Here is a 23,028-nt window from a genome sequence, read left to right as displayed (position 1 = left end):
TACACACATTGTATATACCCATGTACAATTGTGTTCACCATAGTGAACACTAAGCTAGTATGGTGAGCAAAACGAGTGGCTGCCACACAAACACACAGTGAGGCTACCTCGATTCTCTCCCTCGCTCCCTCACCACAATTCCAACTCCCACAATACTACACACATATGTACATGGGTATATTCACACATTGTATATACCCATGTATATAGCCTGTACATTGTATACAGGGAGCCGGTCAGCCGAGCGGACAGCACACTGGACTTGTGATCCTGTGGTCCTGGGTTCGATCCCGGGCGTCGGCGAGAAACAATGGGCAGAATTTCTTTCACCCTATGCCCCTGTTACCTAGCAGTAAAATAGGTACCTGGGTGTTAGTCAGCTGTCACGGGCTGCTTCCTAGGGGTGGAGGCCTGGTCGAGGACCGGGCCGCGGGGACACTAAAGCCCCGAAATCATCTCAAGATAACCTCAAGAAGATGTACAAATGTGTTCACCATAGTGAACCACTAAGCTAGTATGGTGAGCAAAACAAAGAGTGGCTGCCGCACACTCACAGGGAGGCTACCTCAATTCTCTCCCTCGCTCCCTCACCACAATTCCTCCTCCCACAATACTACGCACAGTGCTTATTATCACCACAATCCTGCTGTTATCTCAATACTGGTTACTAAATCCTGTAAATTAATAATTGACCACAAGTTTGTTTTGTAAAGGAACCTAGGAAGTCGTTTGAAGATTCCTAGATGGATGAAATAATGCTGTGGTGCTGTGGCTTGCGCTGTGAACATCGTGAACAGCATTGAATCACTGATATTTGAACATTGTACCCAGTCATTATCACACTCAGGCTCTTCTGTAATACTATCATGGCTAAATAATACATGTTATACATATATTTTGACATTATTAGGCGATGCTGTGGTCACAAGCCGAACAGCAGTGCTGTGAGCTCATGCTGTGTGCACCAGCCTTGGTTGTTCACTCAGTACTGAGGCTCCCACAGCCAGGAATGTGGCCCATGATTTTTTTTAAAGATAGCATCTGTTTACAAGAGCCCTGAGGAAGCTGATGTGAACCCCTTGTAGCCGTGGGAGTTTTGAATGGAACATGAAAAATACAAATACCCGGAGGCGCGTTGCGCAAACCAGACAAGTGCCTGCAGGTGCTTTGCACAGTTTAAGGGTTAAATTCTACCTTTGGGTTCTAGGATTACCTTACCAGGGGCATGACAGCCGAGTGAACAGCGCTCTGGATTCATAGTCCTAAGGTACCGGGTTTGATCCCCGGTGGAGGCGGAAACAAATGGGCAAAGTTTCTTTCACCCTAATGCACCTGTTCATTTAGCAGTAAATAGGTACCTGGTAGTTAGACAACTGCTACCGGCTGCTTCCTGGGGCTGTGTATTTAAAAGGAAGCCCGGTCGAGGCCCAGGCCGCGGGGATGCTAAGCCCCGAAATCATCTCAATATCACCTCAAGATAACCTTCCATAGAAATTTCAGGAACTGCTTCCATAGCGGTCTTTGCCAGCTTTGCGCTTTTTGGGCATTTTTTTTTTCTGGGGAAGCCCCTTCGGCTCCCCGGAGCTTATCCAGGCTGATATACTAATGTCGGACTTTGGCATCAGTCATGTGTATGAAGTTCTATGGGCGTACTGGGGACCACGAGCCAGAACCTGGCCCCCTCAGAGAGGCAAGGGGAGTAATGGCCTATAGAAACCCCCGTGTGGTTGGAAGCATTCTATGTCTGCCATCGACCAGGTCAGGCACCCAGAAAGGTAAGCATCCCAAAACAAACCCCTATTCTGGTAAAAATTGCTACCACAAGCCGAACAGGTGGATAGAATTTCCCCTAAAAGAAACGAGCAAACGATCATGACGTCACATGTCGTTGCGCCGCTGTATGCACAGCTCTTCCCTCCCCAGGAGAGGGAAGCGGGAAGCCCCAGACCTTCCGCTCCAGCTATCCACTATCAGTTCTTCGGCTGATGCTAAAGGCTGAGGTCATGTGCTCCGGCTCCAGTGGTTATTTCAGCACTGTACCTAGAGTGTGGTGACTGTCTTCTAGGTTGTGCATGAGCCGAGAGTGCTTCTCCAGTACTCGGGCTGCATGTGCCTAGGGTTTCCTTCCCTAAGTGCCCTGTAAGTACTGCCCTTGGAGCTTGGCGCCACCTTCCACAAGTTCTTTGGGTTCTGCCTCTGCTAGGCTAGTTACTGCTTGGTTTTTGGCCGATCTGTGTGTGCTCGGGTGTTCTGTCTACCTTGTTTGCCTTAGAGTAAGGGGCAGTTTTGCACTGGGGGGTGCAGGGTGCTGCGCAGCTTGTCTTTACCAATCATGGCAGACGGCTCTGTTCCGCCTGGGTATGCTGTCCTCTTGCGGGGGTTTCTTTTTCATTTTGTTTATCTGCCTGGAGGGGGAGTCTGCCTCTGTTCTTGCCCCCTGTGTCCCCTGTGTATGGAGTATTCTTCCTTCCTCAGGTGGTTTCCCCTACTAGGTCCCCGTGAGTGTACACGTCCCGGGGGTTCTTTTGTTAGAAGGTTGTTTGGTAGCTTCGGGTGCCGGTTAGCAGTATCCTGCCTGGGATTACCTGAGCGCGAATCCTCTTATAGTAAACGCTCAGGACCCTGGGAAACCCCTGGGGGCGCGCGGGTCCGATGGATGTGACCCCGGAGTCCTCCCTCACTTCCAGCGAGTTTGAGGATTGCTCTCAACCCTTGTCTCGGGGTGACTCTCTCTGTCTTTGCCTCCGTCTGCTGCCTGTGGGGTCGATGACATCTTCGGCTCGGAGTCCTGCGAGTTTTGTTGCTTGTTGTGATTCGTTTACCCAGTCTTATGCTGACTATGTGGGTGCAGGCAGCACGGGCGTTGCACGTTGGGCTTCGTTGGTGGCAACGCTCTTGGTTGTTTGCTCCCCGGAAGCCTCGAGGCTGCCCCATTTTGGGGGGCTTGGGGGTGTTGGTTGCTTCGGTTCCTTCCACGTCCCCTTGTCTTTCCCTGTTGTGATCTACTCTGGTCCCCCTTCCTACCTACATCCGGCTCCTTACCATTAGTGGGTTCAGGGGCAGGGCGGAGTCATTGGTTTTGAGACTTGGGCGATTTCGGGGAATTCCCCTTTCAGGGTAGGTTGGTTGGGGGGGGGGGGGAATAACGGAAGAGAGCACCCACTTACAGGACGGAACCAACTGACTCGAGGGACAAAGAACTGAGCCTAGGAGGGGCCGATGCCCAGAAACTCGTACGGCAAGGGGGGAGGAAAAACCCCACTCAGCGTAGCCGCAAGCCCCGCCTAGAGGGTAGAAAAACCTCCGCGGGGTTCAACGGGGCACTAGGCCCCCCAACCTCTCCGCCGCCGTCGCGACGGGGCCATTCGAGCCTGTTCCTCCAGCCGTATTGTAAGAGTCTGCCAGTAGGCTCCCTTCCTTAGTTTTTTGCGGCTGCCCCAGTTTTTTTTTGTGAGGCCGGGGCTTTGGGGGAATGGCTCGGCCCCGGGGCCTGCCATGTTGGTTCCCGGGGCTGACTTGGGGGGGGCCTAGTGCCCCGTTGAACCCCGCGGAGGTTTTTCTACCCTCTAGGCGGGGCTTGCGGCTACGCTGAGTGGGGTTTTTCCTCCCCCCTCGCCGTACGAGTTTCTGGGCATCGGCCCCTCCTAGGCTCAGTTCTTTGTCCCTCGAGTCAGTTGGTTCCGTCCTGTAAGTGGGTGCTCTCTTCCGTTATTCCCCCCCCCCCCCCCAACCTTTTTCTTGGGATGGGATGTCTTCGTCATGTTCCCCTCTTCTTGGGGTTCTGCATGACTTTTGGTCTCGGGTGCGACTGTGCCTGTATGTGCTTTCGTGCCTTGTGTTTGCTTCTGTGTTCTCGAGGGTTCGGGAAGGTTTTCGCTACTTCCCGTATTATTGAAACGTCTGTCGTCTTTCGATGTGGCTTCCCTCCGGTCCTTTCTAGGGCTTGTTGGTCCTTTTCTGTGCTTATTCTTGGTTTTCGGTCCTGTCTCGTTCTTTTGTGCAGCGGCGCTGCTCATTTTCTTTGCATACTCCTAGTCCGGGACGCTGGATTGCGCTACTTGTGGCCCAATTGGGTTCCCGTTTGCGTTCCTTGTCTTTCTTACGTAAGCCGGCTATGTTGTCGCTGCTTACTCCTCTTTTGGCTCCTGTCCCATGTGATGGGCTGTTCCTTCTCTTTAGTGATTCATTCGGGTCGTGTTCTGTTTGGCTACTTTTCTTGTAAAGTAGTTCTAGTTGCACCTTCCTGCAGAGCGAGTTGTGCGGTTCGTACAGCGGGTCCTGCGTATGCGCTGTGTGAATTTGTTTTGGTTTGGGCAGTGTGCACCATTGCTGGTGTTTTGCGTCCTTTTTTCTCAGGTGCTCCGCCTCTCGCTCTTCTCCATTCTCCGGTTCGTGCCCCGTAGCAGCTTGGGTGTTCTGGATTGCTGCTATGGGAGGATGCCGTGGTTTTCCCCTTGTAATGGGTGTGGGGCGCCTCTTTCGCCTCTACCCTGCTTTCCTGCGTGTGTGGCTCTGGCCTTCCCCTAAGGGTGGTCCCATGATCTTCTCAGCAACGTTGTGTCGTGTCACGTTCGTGCCTACGTTCGACAGGTGAGTTTCTGCGGTCTGGCGTCTCTTTCGGCCAGTCGCTGGATACGTTTATATTTATATAATTATATTTTTATAAATATGTTTATATGGAATATATATGATATATTTTTTAATACGGATACAAGACCGTCAACACACAGGTGACTGTATCCTATTTCGACCTGTCCAGTCCCACTCATATGCATGTCCAACCCATGCTAGAGGCGATCAGGGGACCCACTTCATCCGTGCTATGAGGTACGATGGTTGAGGTGCAGGTTGTGTAATTACCTATGTGTAGTTACAGGATGAGAGCTATGCTCGTGTGCTCACCTTGTTGTGCTCACGTGGTTGGGCTTGCGGGGGTTGGACTCTGGCTCTTTGGTCCCGCCTCTCCGCCATCGGTCGCTTGGTGTGTAGGTTCCTGGGCCTGCTGGGCTTTATCGTATCTACATTTGACCCTGTCTGGAGTTTGCCTCTACCATTTCTCTACCTTCGCTGAGAGAAGTTGCTACATGTTGTATGTTGTGTGTGGTGCTTGTTGCTGGTGCACGTGTGCTTTGGTAACATGTACCACGGTGACATGTGGTCCTTGTTCCTGTGTCAGGATGTTTTGGGGTGACATTTTGCTGCAGTTTTGTGCCTGGGGTTGCGTGTTGGGGATTGCTTGGTGCGTTTTTCGTGGTCTTCTCTGTGGTCCTTCTTTCTTTTCCTGTCTTAAGAGTGCCTGGCTTGGCCCTTCCATGTACATTGGTTTCTGTCCTCGCCTGGTTGTCTGCCCCTGGTTGTGCTTCCTGGGGTTGAACTTAGGCTTTTTCGTCCTGCCTCTCCCCTGTCGCTTCCCTGACATCTCTTGGGTTTTTGTCATGTCTGCACATGTCTGTGGGGTCAGCTCCCCCACTTAACTTCCTCGTGCATTCCAATTGTTTACTGCTCTGCCGCTGGTATGTTTCCTTCTTGCGTTCCTTTGGCTTTTTGAGTGCTCCTTCCACCTGTGTCGCATGGTGCGTGTGCACTTGTGTGCATTGGTCTGTCTTTGTTGCTCGTTCCCCTTGGTTCGGGTACTGGTCTAGTGGCAACGTTTTTGCACCTTCTTTGGTTTGGTTTGTTGGGACAGGGCTTGCGACTTTGTGGGTTGGTCTTGTCCCTTTCATTCCCGTTTTGCTGCATGCCTTCCTCATTCTTCGTCGTCTTGCTTCATTCTTGTCCCTGGCTGCTGGTGCTGGGGCTATTCTTCTGGTCCTTTTCTTGTTCTCTTCCACACACTGTTGTGTGTGTTGTTTGTGCCTTTTGGCCTTCCTGTTGCCAGGTTTGGGTTCCTGTTTTCCTGGCTTACCGTGCCTGTTGGCATTTTCAGGGTCTCGCGGTGTTCCTTTTCTGAACTCTCACGTCGGACCTGTGGTTTCCGATCTCCTGGCGAGCTAGCTCGCGTTGGGGAATTTTCGGTTTGGCAGACGTTTTATCTCCTTCCCTGCCAGCTTGGGTTCCGGCTCTACTTCCTCGGTGGTCACGCTCGAGATCTTCCCGCGGCTCCGCATCTTCCTAAGCTCGGACGAACCTTGATGGGACCGGTTAGGTTCTGCCTCGAGTCTCTCACCTTCAGTTGGTGGTAATTACCTAAGTGTAGTTACAGGATGAGAGCTACGCTCGTGGCGTCCCGTCTTCCCAGCACTCTTTGTCATATAACGCTTTGAAACTACTGACGGTCTTGGCCTCCACCACCTTCTCACCTACCTTGTTCCAACCTTCTACCACTCTGTTTGCAAAAGTGAATTTTCTTATATTTCTTTGGCATCTGTGTTTAGCTAGTTTACATCTATGACCTCATGTTCTTAAAGCTCCAGGTCTCAGGAAATCTTCCCTATCGATTTTATCAATTCCTGTTACTATTTTGTATGTAGTGATCATATCACCTCTTTTTCTTCTGTCTTCTAGTTTTTGCATATTTAATGCCTCTAACCTCTCCTAGTAGCTCTTGCCCTTCAGTTCTGGGAGCCACTTAGTAGCATGTCTTTGCACCTTTTCCAGTTTGTCGATGTGCTTCTTAAGATATGGGCACCACACAACCGCTGCATATTCTAGCTTTGGCCTAACAAAAGTCGTGAACAATTTCTTTAGTATATCGCCATCCATGTATTTAATAGCAATTCTGAAGTTAGAAAACGTGGCATAGGCTCCTCGCACAATATTCTTTATATAGTCCTCAGGTGATAGTTTTCTATCTAGAACCACCCCTAGATCTCTTTCTTTATTAGAATTCTTTATTGATTTCTCACATAATATATAGGTTGTGTGGGATCTATGTTCTCCTATTCCACATTCCATAACATGGTATTTATTAACATTAAATTCCATTTGCCAAGTGGTGCTCCATATACTTATTTTGTCCAGGTCATCTTGAAGGGCATGACAATCATCTAAGTTTCTTATCCTTCCTATTATCTTAGCATCATCAGCAAACATGTTCATATAGTTCTGTATACCAACTGGTAGATCATTTATGTAGACAATAAACATCACTGGTGCAAGAACTGGACCCTGTGGTACTCCACTTGTGACATTTCTCCAGTCCGATACATTGCCTCTGATCACTGCCCTCATTTTTCTATCAATCAGAAAATTTTTCATCCATGTTAGAAGCTTACCTGTCACCCATCCAATATTTTCCAGTTTCCAGAACAACCTCTTATGTGGAACTCTGTTGAAAGTCTTTTTTTAGGTCCAGATAGATGCAGTCAACCCAACCATCTCTTTCCTGTAATATCTCTGTTGCTCGATCATAGAAGCTGAGTAAACTCGATACACAGGATCTTCCAGATCGAAAACCATACTGTCTGTCTGATATTATATCATTTCTCTCCAGGTGTTCTACCCATTTAGTTTTATTTATTTTTCCAATATTTTGACTGTTACACTTGTCAATGATACCGGTCTATAATTAAGGGGGTCTTCCCTGCTTCCACTTTCGTAGATTGGAACTATGTTAGCCTGTTTCCACACATCAGCTACAACTCCTGTAAACAGGGATGCCTAAAAATCAGTTAAAGAGGAATGCTGAGCTCAGGTGCACATTCTCTCAGAACCCATGGTGAAACGCCATCTGGACCAACTGCTTTGTTCTTATTTAGCTCCTTGAGCATTTTTTCCACTTCGTTTCTAGACACCTCTATGTGCTCTATGTTGTTCTCTGGAATTCTTATTGTATATGGTTCCCTGAAGATTTCATTTTGTACAAACACACTTAGGAACTTTTCGTTTAATGTTTCACACATTTCCTTTTCACTTTCCATAAATCTGTTTCCCATTTTCAACCTCTGAATATTATCCTTTACCTGCAATTTGTTGTTTATGAATTTATAGAATAGACCTGGTTCTGTTTTACATTTGTCTGCAATCCCTTTTTCAAATTTTTTTTCTGCCTCTCTCCTCACTGGCGCGTAGTTGTTTCTCGCATCTTTGTATCGCTGGTATGTTTGGGGGTTTGGCCTCTTCCTGTATTGATTCCATTTTTGTGTCTTTTGGTCTCTGGCCCTCTCGCAATTTCTGTTGAACCAATCCTGTTTCCTAGTTCTGCATCTCTGTTTTGGTAAAAAAAAATTTGTGCCTCTATCATATATTTCACAAAACTTGACATACATCTTATTCACTTCCTTGCCTAGCAACAAGTCTGTCCAATTATACTCAATAAAAATATTTCTAAGGTTGCCATAATGTCCTCTCCTAAAGTCAGGTTTTCAATTGCATCAACCTTCTTATTTTCTTCCAGATTATAATGCATTGCATACTTTATTCCCAAAAAGACATGGTCACTTTTACCCAAGGGAGAGGAAGGTACTGAATGTCAAATATTTCTTCCTCCTTCCTGGTAAATATCAAATCTAGCATCGAGGGAACGTCCCTTTCCCTCATCCTCGTAGCTTGTTTAACATGTTGATACAAAAATGTTTCCAGGATGAGGTTTACAAATTTACAGGTCCAAAAATCTTCTGTTTTAGCTTCATATGCTTCCCGGTATATGGATTTCAAGTTGAAGTCGCTGACTATCAACAGTCGTGATCTATCGTTATCTGCTCTCGCTATGATCTCTCTCATTATTGTTATAAGACCTTCTCGTTTACTATCTAGCTCCTCCTTTGACCATGTGCTGCTTAGCGGTGGGCTATATACATTTATGATCATTAGTTTATCATCCTCATGGCAGATCTCTAGTGCTATTATGTCAACTTCTTGTGGATTGGCAGTCATTATTTCGTTCACCTTTAGGTATTCTTTCACCAGCACAACAACGCCACCGCCTTTCCAAATTTTTCTGTCCCGTCTCCAAATTGAGTAGCCCCTTGGGAATATGACCTCATTTAAAATAATATCTTCAAGTTTTGTCTCCGTGAGTGCAACAATGTTTGGTGTCTGCAGCTGTATTACATCACTTAACTCCAGTATTTTCGATCTTACTCCATCTATGTTGGTGTATGCAATCTTCAGGAACTTGTTCCCCCTGTTCTTATTTTTCACTCCCCCTCTCTCTAATGATTTTGTTGGTTTGCCTTTATGTACCACTTTACTGGCCTGCCTACCCCTATCACTTTGTAGAAAAAAAAAATTGATTTCTTCTTCATTCCTGCTCTCATTTAAACGTTTTGCCTCGGAAAGGGTTCAGTTTCAGCTTCTCCTTATCTTGTTTTGAAAGATCTCGTCTTAATGACTACACTTTCCCATCCTCATCACTTTGTAATTTTCTAGCATTCCTTAGTACTTCTTCCATCTGTTTGGCACCATTTAGGGTGATCCTCAAAGGTCGATCTTTCCCTTTTACATATCTGCCTATTTTCCTGTAGTCGCACACATTCTCTATGGTTGTAAGACCTTCCACGAGGCCAACAATTTTATCTACTACTTTTGCTTCTTTTACAGCTCTTTCTGACCTAGATGTTATCTCCTTTTCTTTGCAGCCAAAAATTATCAGGGACTTACTCCGATCAACTGTGTTTTGCACCAACTTCGGGTTAGATGCCAATTCTTTTCTCACTTCTAGCCTAATGTTTGTTTTATCTTGGTTGCTGCAGTGTTTGACTTCCTTTACTGCTTCTTCAATTTTTTCCTTCTCCTTGGCCACTTGTGCATAGGTGAGTTGCATATCTTTCTTGCACTGTTCTATTCCCTGTGTAACTTCCCCTATCTGTGCTGACAAAAGCTGTTTCTCTGTTGAATTTCCTTACCTAACCTATTGTAGTCATTTATGTTTAAATTTACTTAAACTTCTTCCATAGCTATTTTTAAGAGTTTATTTTCTTCTTCCATGGCTTTGCAATTTGTTTCCAATTGATTCTTATCCTTGCGCAAGTCTTTCATTAAACCCTCAAGGCATACAACTTTGCTATTTAAATGGTCATTACTTTCTTTCAATTTACTAATTATTTCTACACGAGAGTTCACTATAGTATCTAATTTTACCAACTTGTTGTATAGACTGGTTATATCAATGCTTTCTTCACTGAATCCAGCAAAATCAAGGTCTGTTTTGTATTTCCTCTTGCCGGCGGCCATCTTGAATGTTCTTCTCTGCACTGGAAACACTAGGGCAACTTTTTCTCATCCAATTTTTCACTTCCCTTGGCACATTCCTGTTATCTCACCTATTTTTCAAAAGCACTATACCTTTATGTTCTCTGGGACACCACTCACTATCATCTTGTACTACAATACTTAGGATTGTTGAAATACGCTGGAGCCCCTCTTGTCTGCCTCTTGGGAAAGAACTTGGGATAAGACTTGTCAGGTGGCTTCGTTGTTGGTGTCCCACCTGCATGCTTCTTCTTGGCGGCGGTATGGGGTATTTTGGCAGTCCTTCCTTTTCCTTTTGTCCCTTCTTCGGTAGATGCTTTTTTGGCGTCGGCTTGGTTTTTCTGGTGGGGGTTTCGGCCCGTCATCTTGCCGCATGCTGTCGCCTCGTTTCGTGCGGCACTGGTGGAGCCGCTTCGGCTTGCTTTTGGTCTTGGTGTTACATCTGCGCCGTTCGTAAGCGGTCTCGTGCGTTGTTTCACCTCCTGCCTACTCATGTGCCGCTTGAGCCATCCTGGTCCCCGAACAGCATATTTTTTCTTCTCGATTGGTTGTGACCCCTTCGGTTCGGGTTTGTTTCTCGGCAGCTGTTTTCCTGTTGGCGTTTGCCTCTTTGGATTGGGTCGCTTAGCTTCTTGCTCTCCTCCAGCACAGTGGTTTCTGCTCCTTCGGTCATGGCCATTGTTTTGTTCGGTTGCAGCTGTCTCCCTCTTTTCTGGGACGGGATGAGGCTGCTGCTTTCCGGAGAGGTCCTTGGTTTGTTGGTGCTTGGTTGGTCAGGCCAGGGGTGCATTGTGTTTTGTGTTTGGTTGCGGCCCTCCGCTGTTATTTGCATGCCACGGCTTCTGTGTCCGTGACGCGCTTTGGATTGATCCGGCTCCGTTCTTCCCTGATAGCGGGTGAAGGTCTCCCGGGTCGTCCGCTGTGTTCTTGCGGCTGGCCAGCCTGTGTTCCTTCCCCATGCCCCTGGCGTTTGTAGGTTCGCTGGTCTTACTGCCGTCTTGGCGGCATGTTTTAGCTGACATTCCGGCACGGGGCTTTTGGTGGTCGTACGGGGGCCTGGTTGCTCGATGTCTTGTGTCGTTCTTGGACCCATTCGGGCCTGTGTCGCCTTGGGTTGGCGGTTGCAGCCAGTTCTCTTGACTTTGAGTTGGGGAGTGTGTGGCAACCGTCTCCCGGGTACATCCCTCTTTTTTTCCTCTGTGGGTAGTTAGCTCTGGGGAGCCGAAGGGGTTTCCCCCAGAAAACCAGCGTTGAATGTAATGAAACGCCATTTTCTGGGTGAGACCGGGAGGCTTCTCGGCATCCCTCCCTCCCGCCCTCCAGTCGGCGGTTTTTCGCGTGTTTTGACATCCAACCTCAGAACTGATGGATAGATAGCTGGTGTGAGAGGTCTGGGGCTCCCCCTTCCCCCTCTCGGGGAGGTGGGAGCTGCGCAGACAGCAGAGCGGTGACGTGTGACGTTATATTAGTTTGCTTTTTTCTGTTAGGGAGTTCTATCCACTAGTTCGTCTTTGGTAGCAATTTTAACCAGAATAGGGGTTTGTTTTGGGACACTTATCTTTCTGGATGCCTGACCCAGTTGATGGCAGACATAGAATGCTTCCAACCACATGGGGGTTTCTATAGGCCATTGCTCCCCCTTGGCTCTCTGAGAGGGCCAGGTTGTTACCATGGTCCCCGATAGGACTAAGAACTCCATACACATGACTGATACCAAATTCTGACATTAGCATATCAGCCCTGGGGAGCCTCCTTGTCTTACCCTGAAAATGGTGTTTCATTACATTCAACGCTGGTTTTTTCCTGTCTGTACCTCACTAGAAAGCTCTCCAAATCTACTCACTAGAAAGGATATGAGAGAGATATCAAATAATATACACGTGGAAAATACTGGAGGACCAGGTCCCAAATCTACACAGTAAAATAACAACATACTGGAATGAACGATATGGAAGAAAATGCAGAATAGAACCAGTGACGAGCAGGGTTGCCATAGGCACAATCAGAGAACACTGTATAAACATCAGAGGTCCACGGTTGTTCTACATCCTCCCAGCGAATATAAGAAATGTTGAGGATTGCGGGAACAACGTGGACATCTTCAAAAGAAAACTAGTTATTTCTCTTCAAGGAGTGCCGGACCAACCAGGCTGTGGTGGATATGTGCCCTATGGGCTACTCTAAGCAACAGCCTGGTTGACCAAGCTCTCACAAGTCAAGGCCAGTCCGGCTTCTTTTTGGCCGGGTTGTTGGGTGGTGTGTGTGGCCCTTCGGGTCACGTGTTGGTGTGTCCCGCTTCCTCCAGGGTTCATGGTCTAGCTCGTTTTTGTGGTGGGGCAGCTTGCTTCTCGTCTTACTTGCCTTTCCTTTGGCCGGCTTCTGGCACTTCGCGTTTTCACATCTTAACAAGTTTGTGGTGGCCCATCTACGTCTACTAAGTATTCGGGTGTTGGCCCACCTCGACGGCTAGTTGAAGTGGGCACCCAGCCAGTCTGTTTGTCTGCTCGCCAGAGAGGTGGTTCTTTCCTGGTTCGCCGGGTTTTGGTTCCTAGTGAACTGGAGGAATTCCCATCTGGTTCTGTCCAAGGTTTGGAGCTGGCTGGGTTTCGTGAGAGACTCGGACAGTTTCCTTGTCTAGCTTTCCGGAGTTGTGCTGCGGCTGCAGTCCCGTCTTCAGCTGTTTTGGGGGGTTCCCGAGCCACTCGATAATCTGAACTTCGTCGTGCTGGTTTACCCTCTGGGTCAGGTCTGACTTCAGCATCTGTTATGGTTCCTTTGGGGTCCTCTCGCCTCTCAAGTGATCACTGGGTTCAGCCTCCTGGTGCCTCCTTGCATTAGTTGCAGGGATTGTTTACCCGCTTGGTCGGATTTGGCTGTGGCGTCTGTTCTGGTTCCTTCGGGGCTGCCCCCTCTGATTCTCTTGCGATCGCAGGGTTCGTCCTCTGGCGGCATTGCATCAGTTGCTGCATCTCCAGCATCCTCTTCATTTTTTTCGAAGTTCAGTGCCTTAGCACCTACCCGAGCCCTGGCTCAATGTGTTCACGGATGCATCGTCTCTTGGCTGGGGCTTTGTGGCCAGTGCTCACCCAGGCTGCCCATGGTTGGTGGGGTCCGTTCTTCTGTGGGGCTCACAGCACAGTTCGGGAGTTTGCAGCAGTGTGGATGTCGCTCCAGAGGATTTGGGTCACTCACAGATTGATGATCAGGCTCCATTCGGACTGTTCCCCGTTGATTCATTGCCTGAACTGAGGTGGTTCCGTGGTCCTTGGCTCTTTGAGGCTGGTTGCTTCGAGTGACTCGTTTGCTCAGTTCTCGGGTTTTGGCTCTGCTGGCAATTCACGTTTGGCGGGTGTTCAATGTCTTGGAGAATGGTCTGTCCCAGTTCATTCCCCTGTACACGTAATGGACGGTCGATGCTAACTCGTTCCGTTGGCTCTTCCAGTCTTTCGGGGCCCCCGGAAGTGAATCTCTTCGCATCGGCGTGGTTGAGGCGTCTCCTGGTATACATGGCGTCCTTCCCAACTGCGAGACCGTCTGACTCGACGCCTTCAGGCAGGATTGGGCGAGATGGGAGTTACCTGTACCTCCTTTCCCCGGTTCAGCTGTTACTCCGGGTCCTGGCTCGCTTGAAGACTTACCAGGGAAGAGTCGTCCTTCTGGCTCCTTGGTGGCTGGCCCAGCCTTTGTTTCAGGTCCTGCTTGCTCGGTGACCGAACCCAAGGGTCTTCCCGCGGCTCCGCCTTTTTCAACAGATCGGTCCAGCCCGGTATGAGGCTTGTTTGTTCTTCGCTTCGAGTCTTCGCATCTGGAGTTTCTGACTCGAGTTTGTCATCACTTGTATGGGGCGCAGGTGGCTTCTTTGTTGTTCTCCCACCTGCGTGCTTCGTCTCGGCGGCAGTAAGAAGTTTCTTGGCGGTCCTTCCGGTTTTTCCTATCACTGCGTAGGTGTTCTTCGGTCTCTGATAGGGTTGTTTTGTCCTTCCTTTTGTGGTTGTTCCAAGACTGTCATCTGATGCCGAATATTGTCGCCTTGTATAGTACGGCGTTGGTAGAGCAGATCCAGCTTGCGTTCAGTATTGATGTTACTTCTGCTCCGGTCCTCAAATTGTCTTGTGCATTATTTCACCTCCTACCTGCTCCTGCGCCTCCTGAGCCATCCTGATCTTTGGACCGGATGCTCTCTTTTCTCTCATCCCCCTTGGTTTGTGGTGGCCCCTTTGGTTCAGTGTTGTTTTCTAAGGCTCTTTTCCTGTTAGCATTGGCCTCGGAGTGGGAGGGGAGGGGAGGGGAGGGGAGCTTCATATTCTCCTCCAGCGCAGAGGTTTCTGCTCCTTCTTTCCTGTTTGTTTGGTTGGTTGCAGCCGCCTCCTCCTTTTTTGGTGAAGAATGAGACAGCTGCTTTCCAGAGGTTTCCTTCGGTTGTTGATGCTTGGTTGGTCAAGATGTAGGTGCATCATGTGTTGTGTTTGGTTGCGGTTCTCCACCGTTATTTGGGCGCTACGGCTTCAGTGGTCGGGGATGCGCTTTGGGTTGACCCAGTTTCCCTCATTCCCTGTTCCCGGGCTCAGGTCTCTCGCGTTGTCTGCAGAGTTATAAAGTCTAGCCACCCTGAGGTCTATTCTTGTGCCCACGACTTCATAAGTTTGCTATTTTCAGTAACATGTCTTGGGCTGACATTCGGGCACAGGATTTTTGGCGGTCCCTGGATCTAGTAGGGCCTGAGTGGAATTGGGGCGGCAGTTGCAGCTAGTTGTCTCGACTTCGTGTTGAGGAGTGAGGACTGACTGCCTCCCGGGTAAGTCCCTGTTTTTCCTTGTCTTTGGGTAGTTAGCTCTGGGGAGCCGACGAGGCCGCCCACCCCAGAAAACCAGCTGTGAATATAATGAAACGCCATTTTCTGAGTAAATCCCGGAGGCTTCCCCAGCATCCCTCCCTCCCTCCGGTCGGAGGTGTTTTTCATGTATTTTGACATCCAGCCTAAGAACTGGTAGTTGGATCGCCGGCACGGGGGTCTGGGGCTCTCCCCTTCCCCCTCCCAGGAAGGGGGTTGGGGGTTGCACAGACAGCGGCGTGGAAACGTGATGACATTATGCTAGTTTGCAAATTTTCATTTGGGGAGTTCTGTCCACTCGTTCGGCTTTCGGTAGCAATAGTTTCACCACAATAAGATTATGTTTTGGGACGCCTACCTTTTTGGGTGTTAGACCCAGTCGATGGCAGACAGACTGCTCCCAACCACATGGAAGGGTTTCCATAAGCCATTACTCCTCGTTCCTCTCTGAGGGAGCTAGGTTCTGGCTCGTGGTCCCCCGGTAAGCTAGAACTCCATGCACATTGACTGATGCCAGAATGTTATACATAGCCATTCAGCTTGGATAGCTCCAGGAGCCTCCGGGACTCACCCAGAAAATGGCGTTTCATTACATTCAACGCTGGGTTTTTTCCTACTCAAAAAAAAGGTGAGTGGCAGCACACCAATGTTGATTGCTCTCATTATTCTTTGGTATGAGTTTTGAAGAAGTGTATGTTAGCATCCATTTCTGCTAATACATGCTGTAAAGTATATATGTAATTCATGAAGTTACTGCTTTAATACCAGTATACTGGAGTTCTGTGCACATTGTTTTCTTTTAATTATATTCTGTTTTTATTTTATTTTATTTTAGGTGTTAATGGAAATCATTAATCCAGGAGAAGTTGGTGCTGTGCTGAGTCATGTTGCAGAAGTCTTCAAGTGGCCAAGCAATATCACAAGCAAAAAGAGGCAAGCTCCTTTTTGTTCAGAATTTAAAGTTCATAGGACATGTAACTGAGGATGTAAATCATAAGAAAAGTTTAAGACATTATATAATAAATAAATGGCAATTCAAGGCTTCAAGTGTCATATTGCTCTGTACCTGGCATTCCTTTTGGGGATGGAGGTTGGGGTAGATACCATAGCTACAGATCTCTAGCTATCATTGGAATTGAGTCTACACCTTTTTAACATTTGCTTTGGAGCTTGGAGTACTCTCTTTGGCAGTCTTTCTCTTGCCTTCTAAACCTGCTCTCCTGGGGTGCTTAACTTCATTCTTTTCCTAGATTTGAACCTTCACTGATATTAATAGTTACTTTTATGTGACTCCAAGACTTGGGTTTTGGCCACTTTGTTCGACTGCTCTGGGGGTTCATCTTGCAATCTAGTCTTAGGTTTTCCTGTTTCTCTATGCTCGCTCTCCCCTGAATTGTGCCTATTCCTATTTAGGTTGGGTTATGGTACTGTTTATACTTGAGTAGTCTTAAATTCCCTTAGGTATGTAACCTGCTTTTGCCAGGAGGCCTTCCTGGCTCACCCCAGGGTTGACTCTCCCTAGATTTGGTTATTGTGTTGCGCCTGCTGTTCTGCAGCCTGCTCTCATGGGCTGTTTGCCTGTTGTTTTTTACTGGGATTGCACTGAACTTTGTTGGGAGGGTTCATTTTGGTGCTGAGGCTGCATAATTTGTATTCAGGCTTCTTATTAGCTCTTAATTCTTCTTTAACAGGTAATTGCTTAACTGTAATTACCTAAGGTCATGTGATGCTTGTAAACTACTGAGGGTTTTGGCCTCCACTGTCTTCTCACTTAAGAGGGGCTGGGGTCCCCCAAAAATACTCATCCAAATATGAAATATAGTGAAAAATTTTAAACAAATCTCTCATTTATTTGGCATCAGCATCATGAAAATTTCATCCCAATATGTTAATATTGGGATTAATAATCGCAGTCCTGGCAGAAGGCTCTATAACTTTCCCCTCATGCGCCGAGCATTTCGGGTGACCGCTCAGCGATACTGAAAAGTATATACTCTTTTCGGTCTGCTCACCTTAATTTTCCATTTATGTATTTAAGTTTGGTATCAATTTGTTCGCAAGAGAATGCTCTAGAGGAATATATATATATATATATAATTTCATCAAAGCCGACGTGAGACCCGCACCACATAAAAAACCTGGCTATCTTTAGCCGTGAGCGCCAAACAGCGATGAAATGTTTATGCTCTTTTCAGGTTTGTCAACCACAGAATTGTTCTACGTCGTTAATTTTGGTATCACTGTGATTGCAATAAAATTCTGTACACAGACATATGAAAATAAAGTACAAAACATGGGCGCGCCTCACCCGCAAGACCGTGGGAAGTTGCCCAAGGGTTACCCGCTACCTCACGCCCAACTGCACATCGACTGCACCCATACTGAAAAGTTTATACTCTTTTTCCTGTTTTTGACCGTAATTTTCGATGTACGTGTTTCATTTTGGTATCAATGTGTTCTCAATGAAATGTTCTAGAGGATCATATGTATAACATGTCACCAAAGCTAATGTGATGCCGGCACCAAATAAAAATCTAAGTCGTTTGTTAGCCGTGCACGCCAAACAGTGCGAACATGTTGCTACTCTTTTCAAGTTTATCAAGTCCAAGCTTGTTCGACATCGTTCTTTTCTGTGGGGAGCCCCTACGGCTCCCTGGAGTTCATCGGGCTAATGTATGTTATGTTAGACCGGGACATTAGCTATGGAGTTCAGACCTACCAGGGACCAGCGCCAGAACCTGGCCCCTTCAGAGAGGTTTCAGGGAGCAATGGCCCTGGAAATCCCCATATGGTTGGGGTTTTCCCTTATCTCCCATCGAACAGGGTTAGGCACCCAGAAAGGTAGGCGTAACAAAACAAACCCTACATGGTAAGAAACTACAACAAAAACCGAACAGAGAGGTAGAAAACTCCCTACAAACCCAAGGAAACAATCAAACAATCAATTTACTGCTGTGCCGGTTGTCCATGCACCCCTCCCCTCCCCGAGAGGGGGAGGGGGGGTCCCCAGACCTCACCACGCCGGCTGCCTTCAGTTTGTAAGCTAGTGTCAATCGGGATAGACGCTTCTCTGGCCTCAAATTCCTGGGCGGTGTTTGCCTTGTGTGGCGTTCTCTGCTGTTTTTGTGTGGTGTGCGGTGGCCAGGAGTACTTCATCAGTGCCGGGGCTGCATGCACTTAGGGGCTTCCTTCCCTAGGCGCCCTGTGAGTACTGCCCTGTGAGTACTTTTCTTTCGTTTTCTTTTTGTTTGCCTGGTGGAGGTTCTGCCTCGTGGGTCTATAGTTCCCATGGTATTGTTTTGGTGGCCCTCTGCTAGGCCCCAGCGCTTGTACACGTACTAGGGGATTTTCAGTGTTATCATCTACCCCTTGTTTTGTTTGGGTTTCTTAACTGGTTTGCAACACCTTTCCCGGGCTTCCCGTAGTTGCTAACCTACGGGCCCTGGAAACCCCTGTCGGGGCTTGGGGATCCATGGATGCGTCTCCCGAGTTCCAGCCTACCTTGTGCGGGCTTGAAGGTTGCAGTGTGCCCTTGTCTCAGGATGACAGTCACCTGTTTTGCCTCTGTCATGCTGCCTGTTGGGTCAATGACACCTTTGACCCGGAGTCTTGCGGGTCATGTTCTTTGCTTGTGCTCCAGTTTTACTCTGAGGATGTTATGTTCCTATTAGGGTACAGGCAGCATCAGCGTTGCATGTTAGGTTTAGGTTATTGCAACACGCTAGGTTGGTTCCCACCCGGATGCCCCGAGGCTGTGCCGTTTTGGTTTTAGGGACCCTGACCTGGGTGTGTTAGTCGCTCTGGCTTTGGCTCCTGCCGCACCCCCTGGTCCTTTCCCTGGGGTTCTTCCTGCACCTCTTCCTCTGTGTCCAGCTCCAAAATGTCTGAGGGTTTCGGCCTCGGCACAGGGTTTAGTTAATAATGAGACTCGGGCTGCCTCGGAGCTGCCCCATCCGGGTCGGGGACGGAGGCATTTGAGCCGGTTCCTCCTGCCGAGGCTTCTGGGTCCCATCAGCAGACCCCCTTCTTGTCTGCCTTTCCCTTGGACTCTGCCTTTTCTTGAGAGGTAGAGGGTTTGGAGGATGGTTCTGCCCTGGGTCCCGACGTGTGGGATCCTGGGGCTGGGGAGGAGTCAACATGGGGGCCTTGGGCCCCCTTTGACCCTGCTTGGGTGCTTTTGCCTTCCTCGCGGGGCTTATTGTTGCAGGGAAGGGATTTTCTTACCCCACTTCCCTGTATGAGTATGATTTGGGTTCGGCTCCTCCCCAGGTTCGGTTCCGGGCGCCTTTGGGTACCTCGGATCCGTTTTTCCAGAAGTTTTCTACTTCCTGTATCTCCACGAAGGTGGCTCGGAAAGCTTTTGCTGCATACTTCTTGCGAGACCCAGGTTATGCCTCTGCAATGGATCCGTCCTCGTTTGAGTTTGGTTCTTCTTCCCATTTTTGGGTGCGTTTGGAGGTTACGGAGTCTTCCTGGCTGACAGACTGCCCTTTCTTTTCGTTGGGGGCGTGGCATGGGTTCTGTCAGACCCGCACGCTTGATTGGCGGGAAACTTCTACTTTCATGCAGGTTTACCTTGGGGGGTGAGTTTGAGCACCTTAATGCGCGCTTTCTCGAGATGTTGGCCTTTTCCAGCTTCACGTGCAGGTTCCTCAGCTTTCGACTTCGTTGGTTGCGAAGGAGTCGCGCGCCCGTGGGCATTTGGCTTCGGTCTTGTGTTTCTTTTCCCTTCTCGAGCTGTCTTCTGATTGGCTTGAGGAGGATGTGGGAGCGTTGAGTGAAGGGCCTTCGTCTGGGGCGCTGACTTTTGCAGCTAGGGTGTCGGCTGCACTGTTGAAGCTCTTTGCGCCCATCCTGAAGGAAGCGGTGTCTCTGTTTTTTGCTTCTCGCCTCGCGTGTCATCAGGCGGGTCTCGCCCTCTCTTTGGAATCCGCTTGGGCCCTGGCTCTTAGGTTTTCGTCTGTTTTGTCCATTGCTGTTTGCAGAGACTGCGGTCTCTCAGTTTCTGCACGCGGCTTCGTCCAGTTGTTGTCCTATGGTGAACTTGTTGATTCTCCGAAGCGGTCATTCTCAGCAGTTTTGGAGGGGTTGTACCAGGGTTCCAGGTTCCTTTGGTTGAGGTGGGCTATTGGTGCCAGTTTCTGAGCTGTTATTCCCTTCGGGGCCAGCGTCGTCTGGTCGGCGCAGTAATCACCCTGTTCAACGGTTGCGTTCTCGTAAGGGGCAGCGGCCCTTTCGCGGTTTGCCCCATTGACGGGGCGATGGAGGGCAGGTCGCTATGTTTGCTCACGCTGGGTCCAACGATTTGTGGGCTTTTTCGGTCGTGTCATCCGGCGTGCGGTGGCATTGGGCGACTCGTCCTCCTTTGGGGGGTTCGAGGCTAACAGGGCAGGTTTCTTCTCCTGCGCTTCGTCAAGTCGTCTTGAAGTAATTACCTAAGTGTAATTACCTAAGTATAGTTACAGGATGAGAGCTACGCTCGTGGTGTCCCGTTTTCCCAGCACTCTTTGTCATATAACGCTTTGAAACTACTGATGGTGTTGGCCTCCACCACCTTCTCACCTAACTTGTTCCAAACGTCTACCACTCTGTTAGCGAAAGTGAATTTTCTTATATTTCTTCGGCATCTGTGTTTAGCTAGTTTAACCCTTAAATGTCGCATGGCTATATACATTTTGACACCCACAGGCGCATACAAAAAAAAAAAAAAAAAAATTCTTTTTTCTTCCTAACCTGTTAATTTGTGTTCACTGATCATGGGAAAAATAATAAAAAAATCGTGAGTGGCATATATTGGCCGCTATAGGGCGGGGAAGTGTGGCAAAAAACAGGAGCTGACTCAGCGTGCGTCCCAGGCGGTCTGTTGATCGCCAGCTGTCAGGCCGGAGTTGCCACAAAGAGATAATTACCTAATTATTTCAATGTCTCTGATTGATTTTTCATAGTTTTTTTGCTGTAATATTATTCAATAGTGTGTAGTTTGATATATTTATATAATAAAATGAGTGAATCATCGCTGTACTCATAAATATGGTGTGCATATTGTTGATTCAATTATGTTAATCAATTATGTGAACAAATACTTTGTCGGTTATTACACTATATACACAGGTTATATATAAGTATCTGCATGTTTTTTTTCACCATAACGAACCACTAAGTTGCTATTATGAGTCAAAAAGTAACGAGGAGTGACCGCCATGTACCAGCCAGCCACTCACGCCCTCCCTCAAGTCACCTGACTCACCCACATTCTCCTCCCACAATACTGGTTTTGTTCTTATGTACAGACATTATATATAAGTATTTACATGTTTTGTTCACCATAACTGTACATCTAAGCTTGTATGGTGAGTAAAGGCACAAAGACGTAGGACCTAACACAGTCACCTGATGGCTGCCACCCTCAAGGCCAGATGCACTAATATTTCTCCTCCAACAATACTATGTGGTGTTATTATGCTATATACACACATTATATATAAATATCTACCTGTTTTGTTCACCATACTTGTACAAGTAAACTGGTATGGTGACCAAAGACCATCGTGGTCACCAGTAAACAACACCGCCGTCTGCACGGTGGCGTCGTGCAGACGACGCCACCGCCCGCACCAAAATGGCGGCTCCCAACCTACTCTTGCTGTTTATACCCTCTATACACATGTTATATATAAGTATCTACATTTGTGTTCACCATAGCGAACCACTAAGCTGGTATAGTGAGTGCAGTCAATAAATGGTGGCCACACACAGTCAGAAGACATCGCCACTACCCTCCCCTCCCACAGCATTACTCCTCCCTCCCACAGCATTACTCCTCCCTCCATGGCGCACAACGCTAAATATCACCACAATCCTGCTATTATCAGAACCCTGGTCAGTTTTATCACAGTCAGGGGTCTTCTGTAATAATATCATCACTACATAATAGCATAAACAAGTATATTATGGCATTTTTAGGCGATGCTGTGGTCACAAGCTGAACAGCAACACTGTGAGCTCATGCTGCGTGCGTCAGGCTTGGTTGCTCACTCAATACTGAGGCCCTTCACACCCGGGAATTTGGCCCACGATTTTAAAAAAAAATGGCGTCTGTTTACAAGAGCCCTGATGAAGGTGTGGTGAACTCTGTGTATCCGCGGGCCGTTTAAATCTTGCTTAGTACTCCAAAGCATCACATGATGCGATGCGCAATTCACTGCAAGTCGGTCAAAGCATCATATGATGCGATGCGCAATTGAAGGGTTAAATCTATGTCCTCCTGCTCTTAACCCTTAAACCGCGTAAATCATATATATATATGATATCAGTGACAAAACCGAAACCGCGCACATCATATATATATGTTTTCGTGTCTAGCGCTATAATTTAAACGCCCCACCTGGGATAGGGGCAGCTATAGTACAGCCACGACCGATAGTTGTCAGATGCCACCTAGAAAAAAAATCCAGGCCAACATTCTTGGGTGTTACAGCATCAGTATTGAGCAAGCCACCAAGGCTGGCGCACGCAGCACGAGCTCACAGCACCGCTGTTCAGCTTGTGACCACAGCATCGCCTACAAATGCCATAATATATATGATACTGCTATTATTTAGCAGTGATAGTATTACTGAAGCCCTCTGATTGTGATAAAACTGACCCGGATTCTGATAATAGCAGGATTGTGGTGATATTTAGCGCTGTGCTCTATGGAGGGAGGAGTAAGGCTGTGGAGTGAGGGTTGTGGCGTCGTCTTCTGACTGTGTGTGGCCACCATTTATTGACTGTACTCACCATACCAGCTTAGTGGTTCACTATGGTGAACACAAATGTAGATACTTGTATATAACGTGTGTATAGAGTGTGATAACAGCGAAAGGAGTAGGTTGGGAGCTGCCATTTTGGTGAGGGAGGAGCGTCGTCTGCACGACTTGTCATGTTGTTTACTGATGGTCACTATCGTCTTTGGGCACCATACCAGCTTATTTGTACAGGTATGGTGAATAAAACATGTAGATACTCATATATAATGTGTGTATATATAGCATAATAACACCACAAACAATATTGTTGGAGGAGAA

At 47.9% G+C, this 23,028-nt stretch overlaps 1 protein-coding gene across 3 annotated transcripts in view; it reads left to right on the top strand.

Moving 5' to 3' along the window:
* mei-41 (meiotic 41) overlaps nucleotides 1-23,028 on the top strand; it is a 641,172-nt gene that overhangs the window by 196,455 nt on the left and 421,689 nt on the right. For all 3 annotated transcript variants that reach the window (XM_045729178.2, XM_045729176.2, XM_045729177.2), the window contains one exon: nucleotides 15,798-15,895. In XM_045729178.2, the coding sequence (XP_045585134.2) occupies nucleotides 15,798-15,895 (98 nt within the window). The remainder of the gene's footprint in view (nucleotides 1-15,797; nucleotides 15,896-23,028) is intronic.

Source organism: Procambarus clarkii, chromosome 77, assembly GCF_040958095.1.
Source record: "Procambarus clarkii isolate CNS0578487 chromosome 77, FALCON_Pclarkii_2.0, whole genome shotgun sequence".
Taxonomy (NCBI): Eukaryota; Metazoa; Arthropoda; class Malacostraca; order Decapoda; family Cambaridae; genus Procambarus; species Procambarus clarkii.
This window is presented reverse-complemented; position numbering and strand designations above follow the sequence as displayed.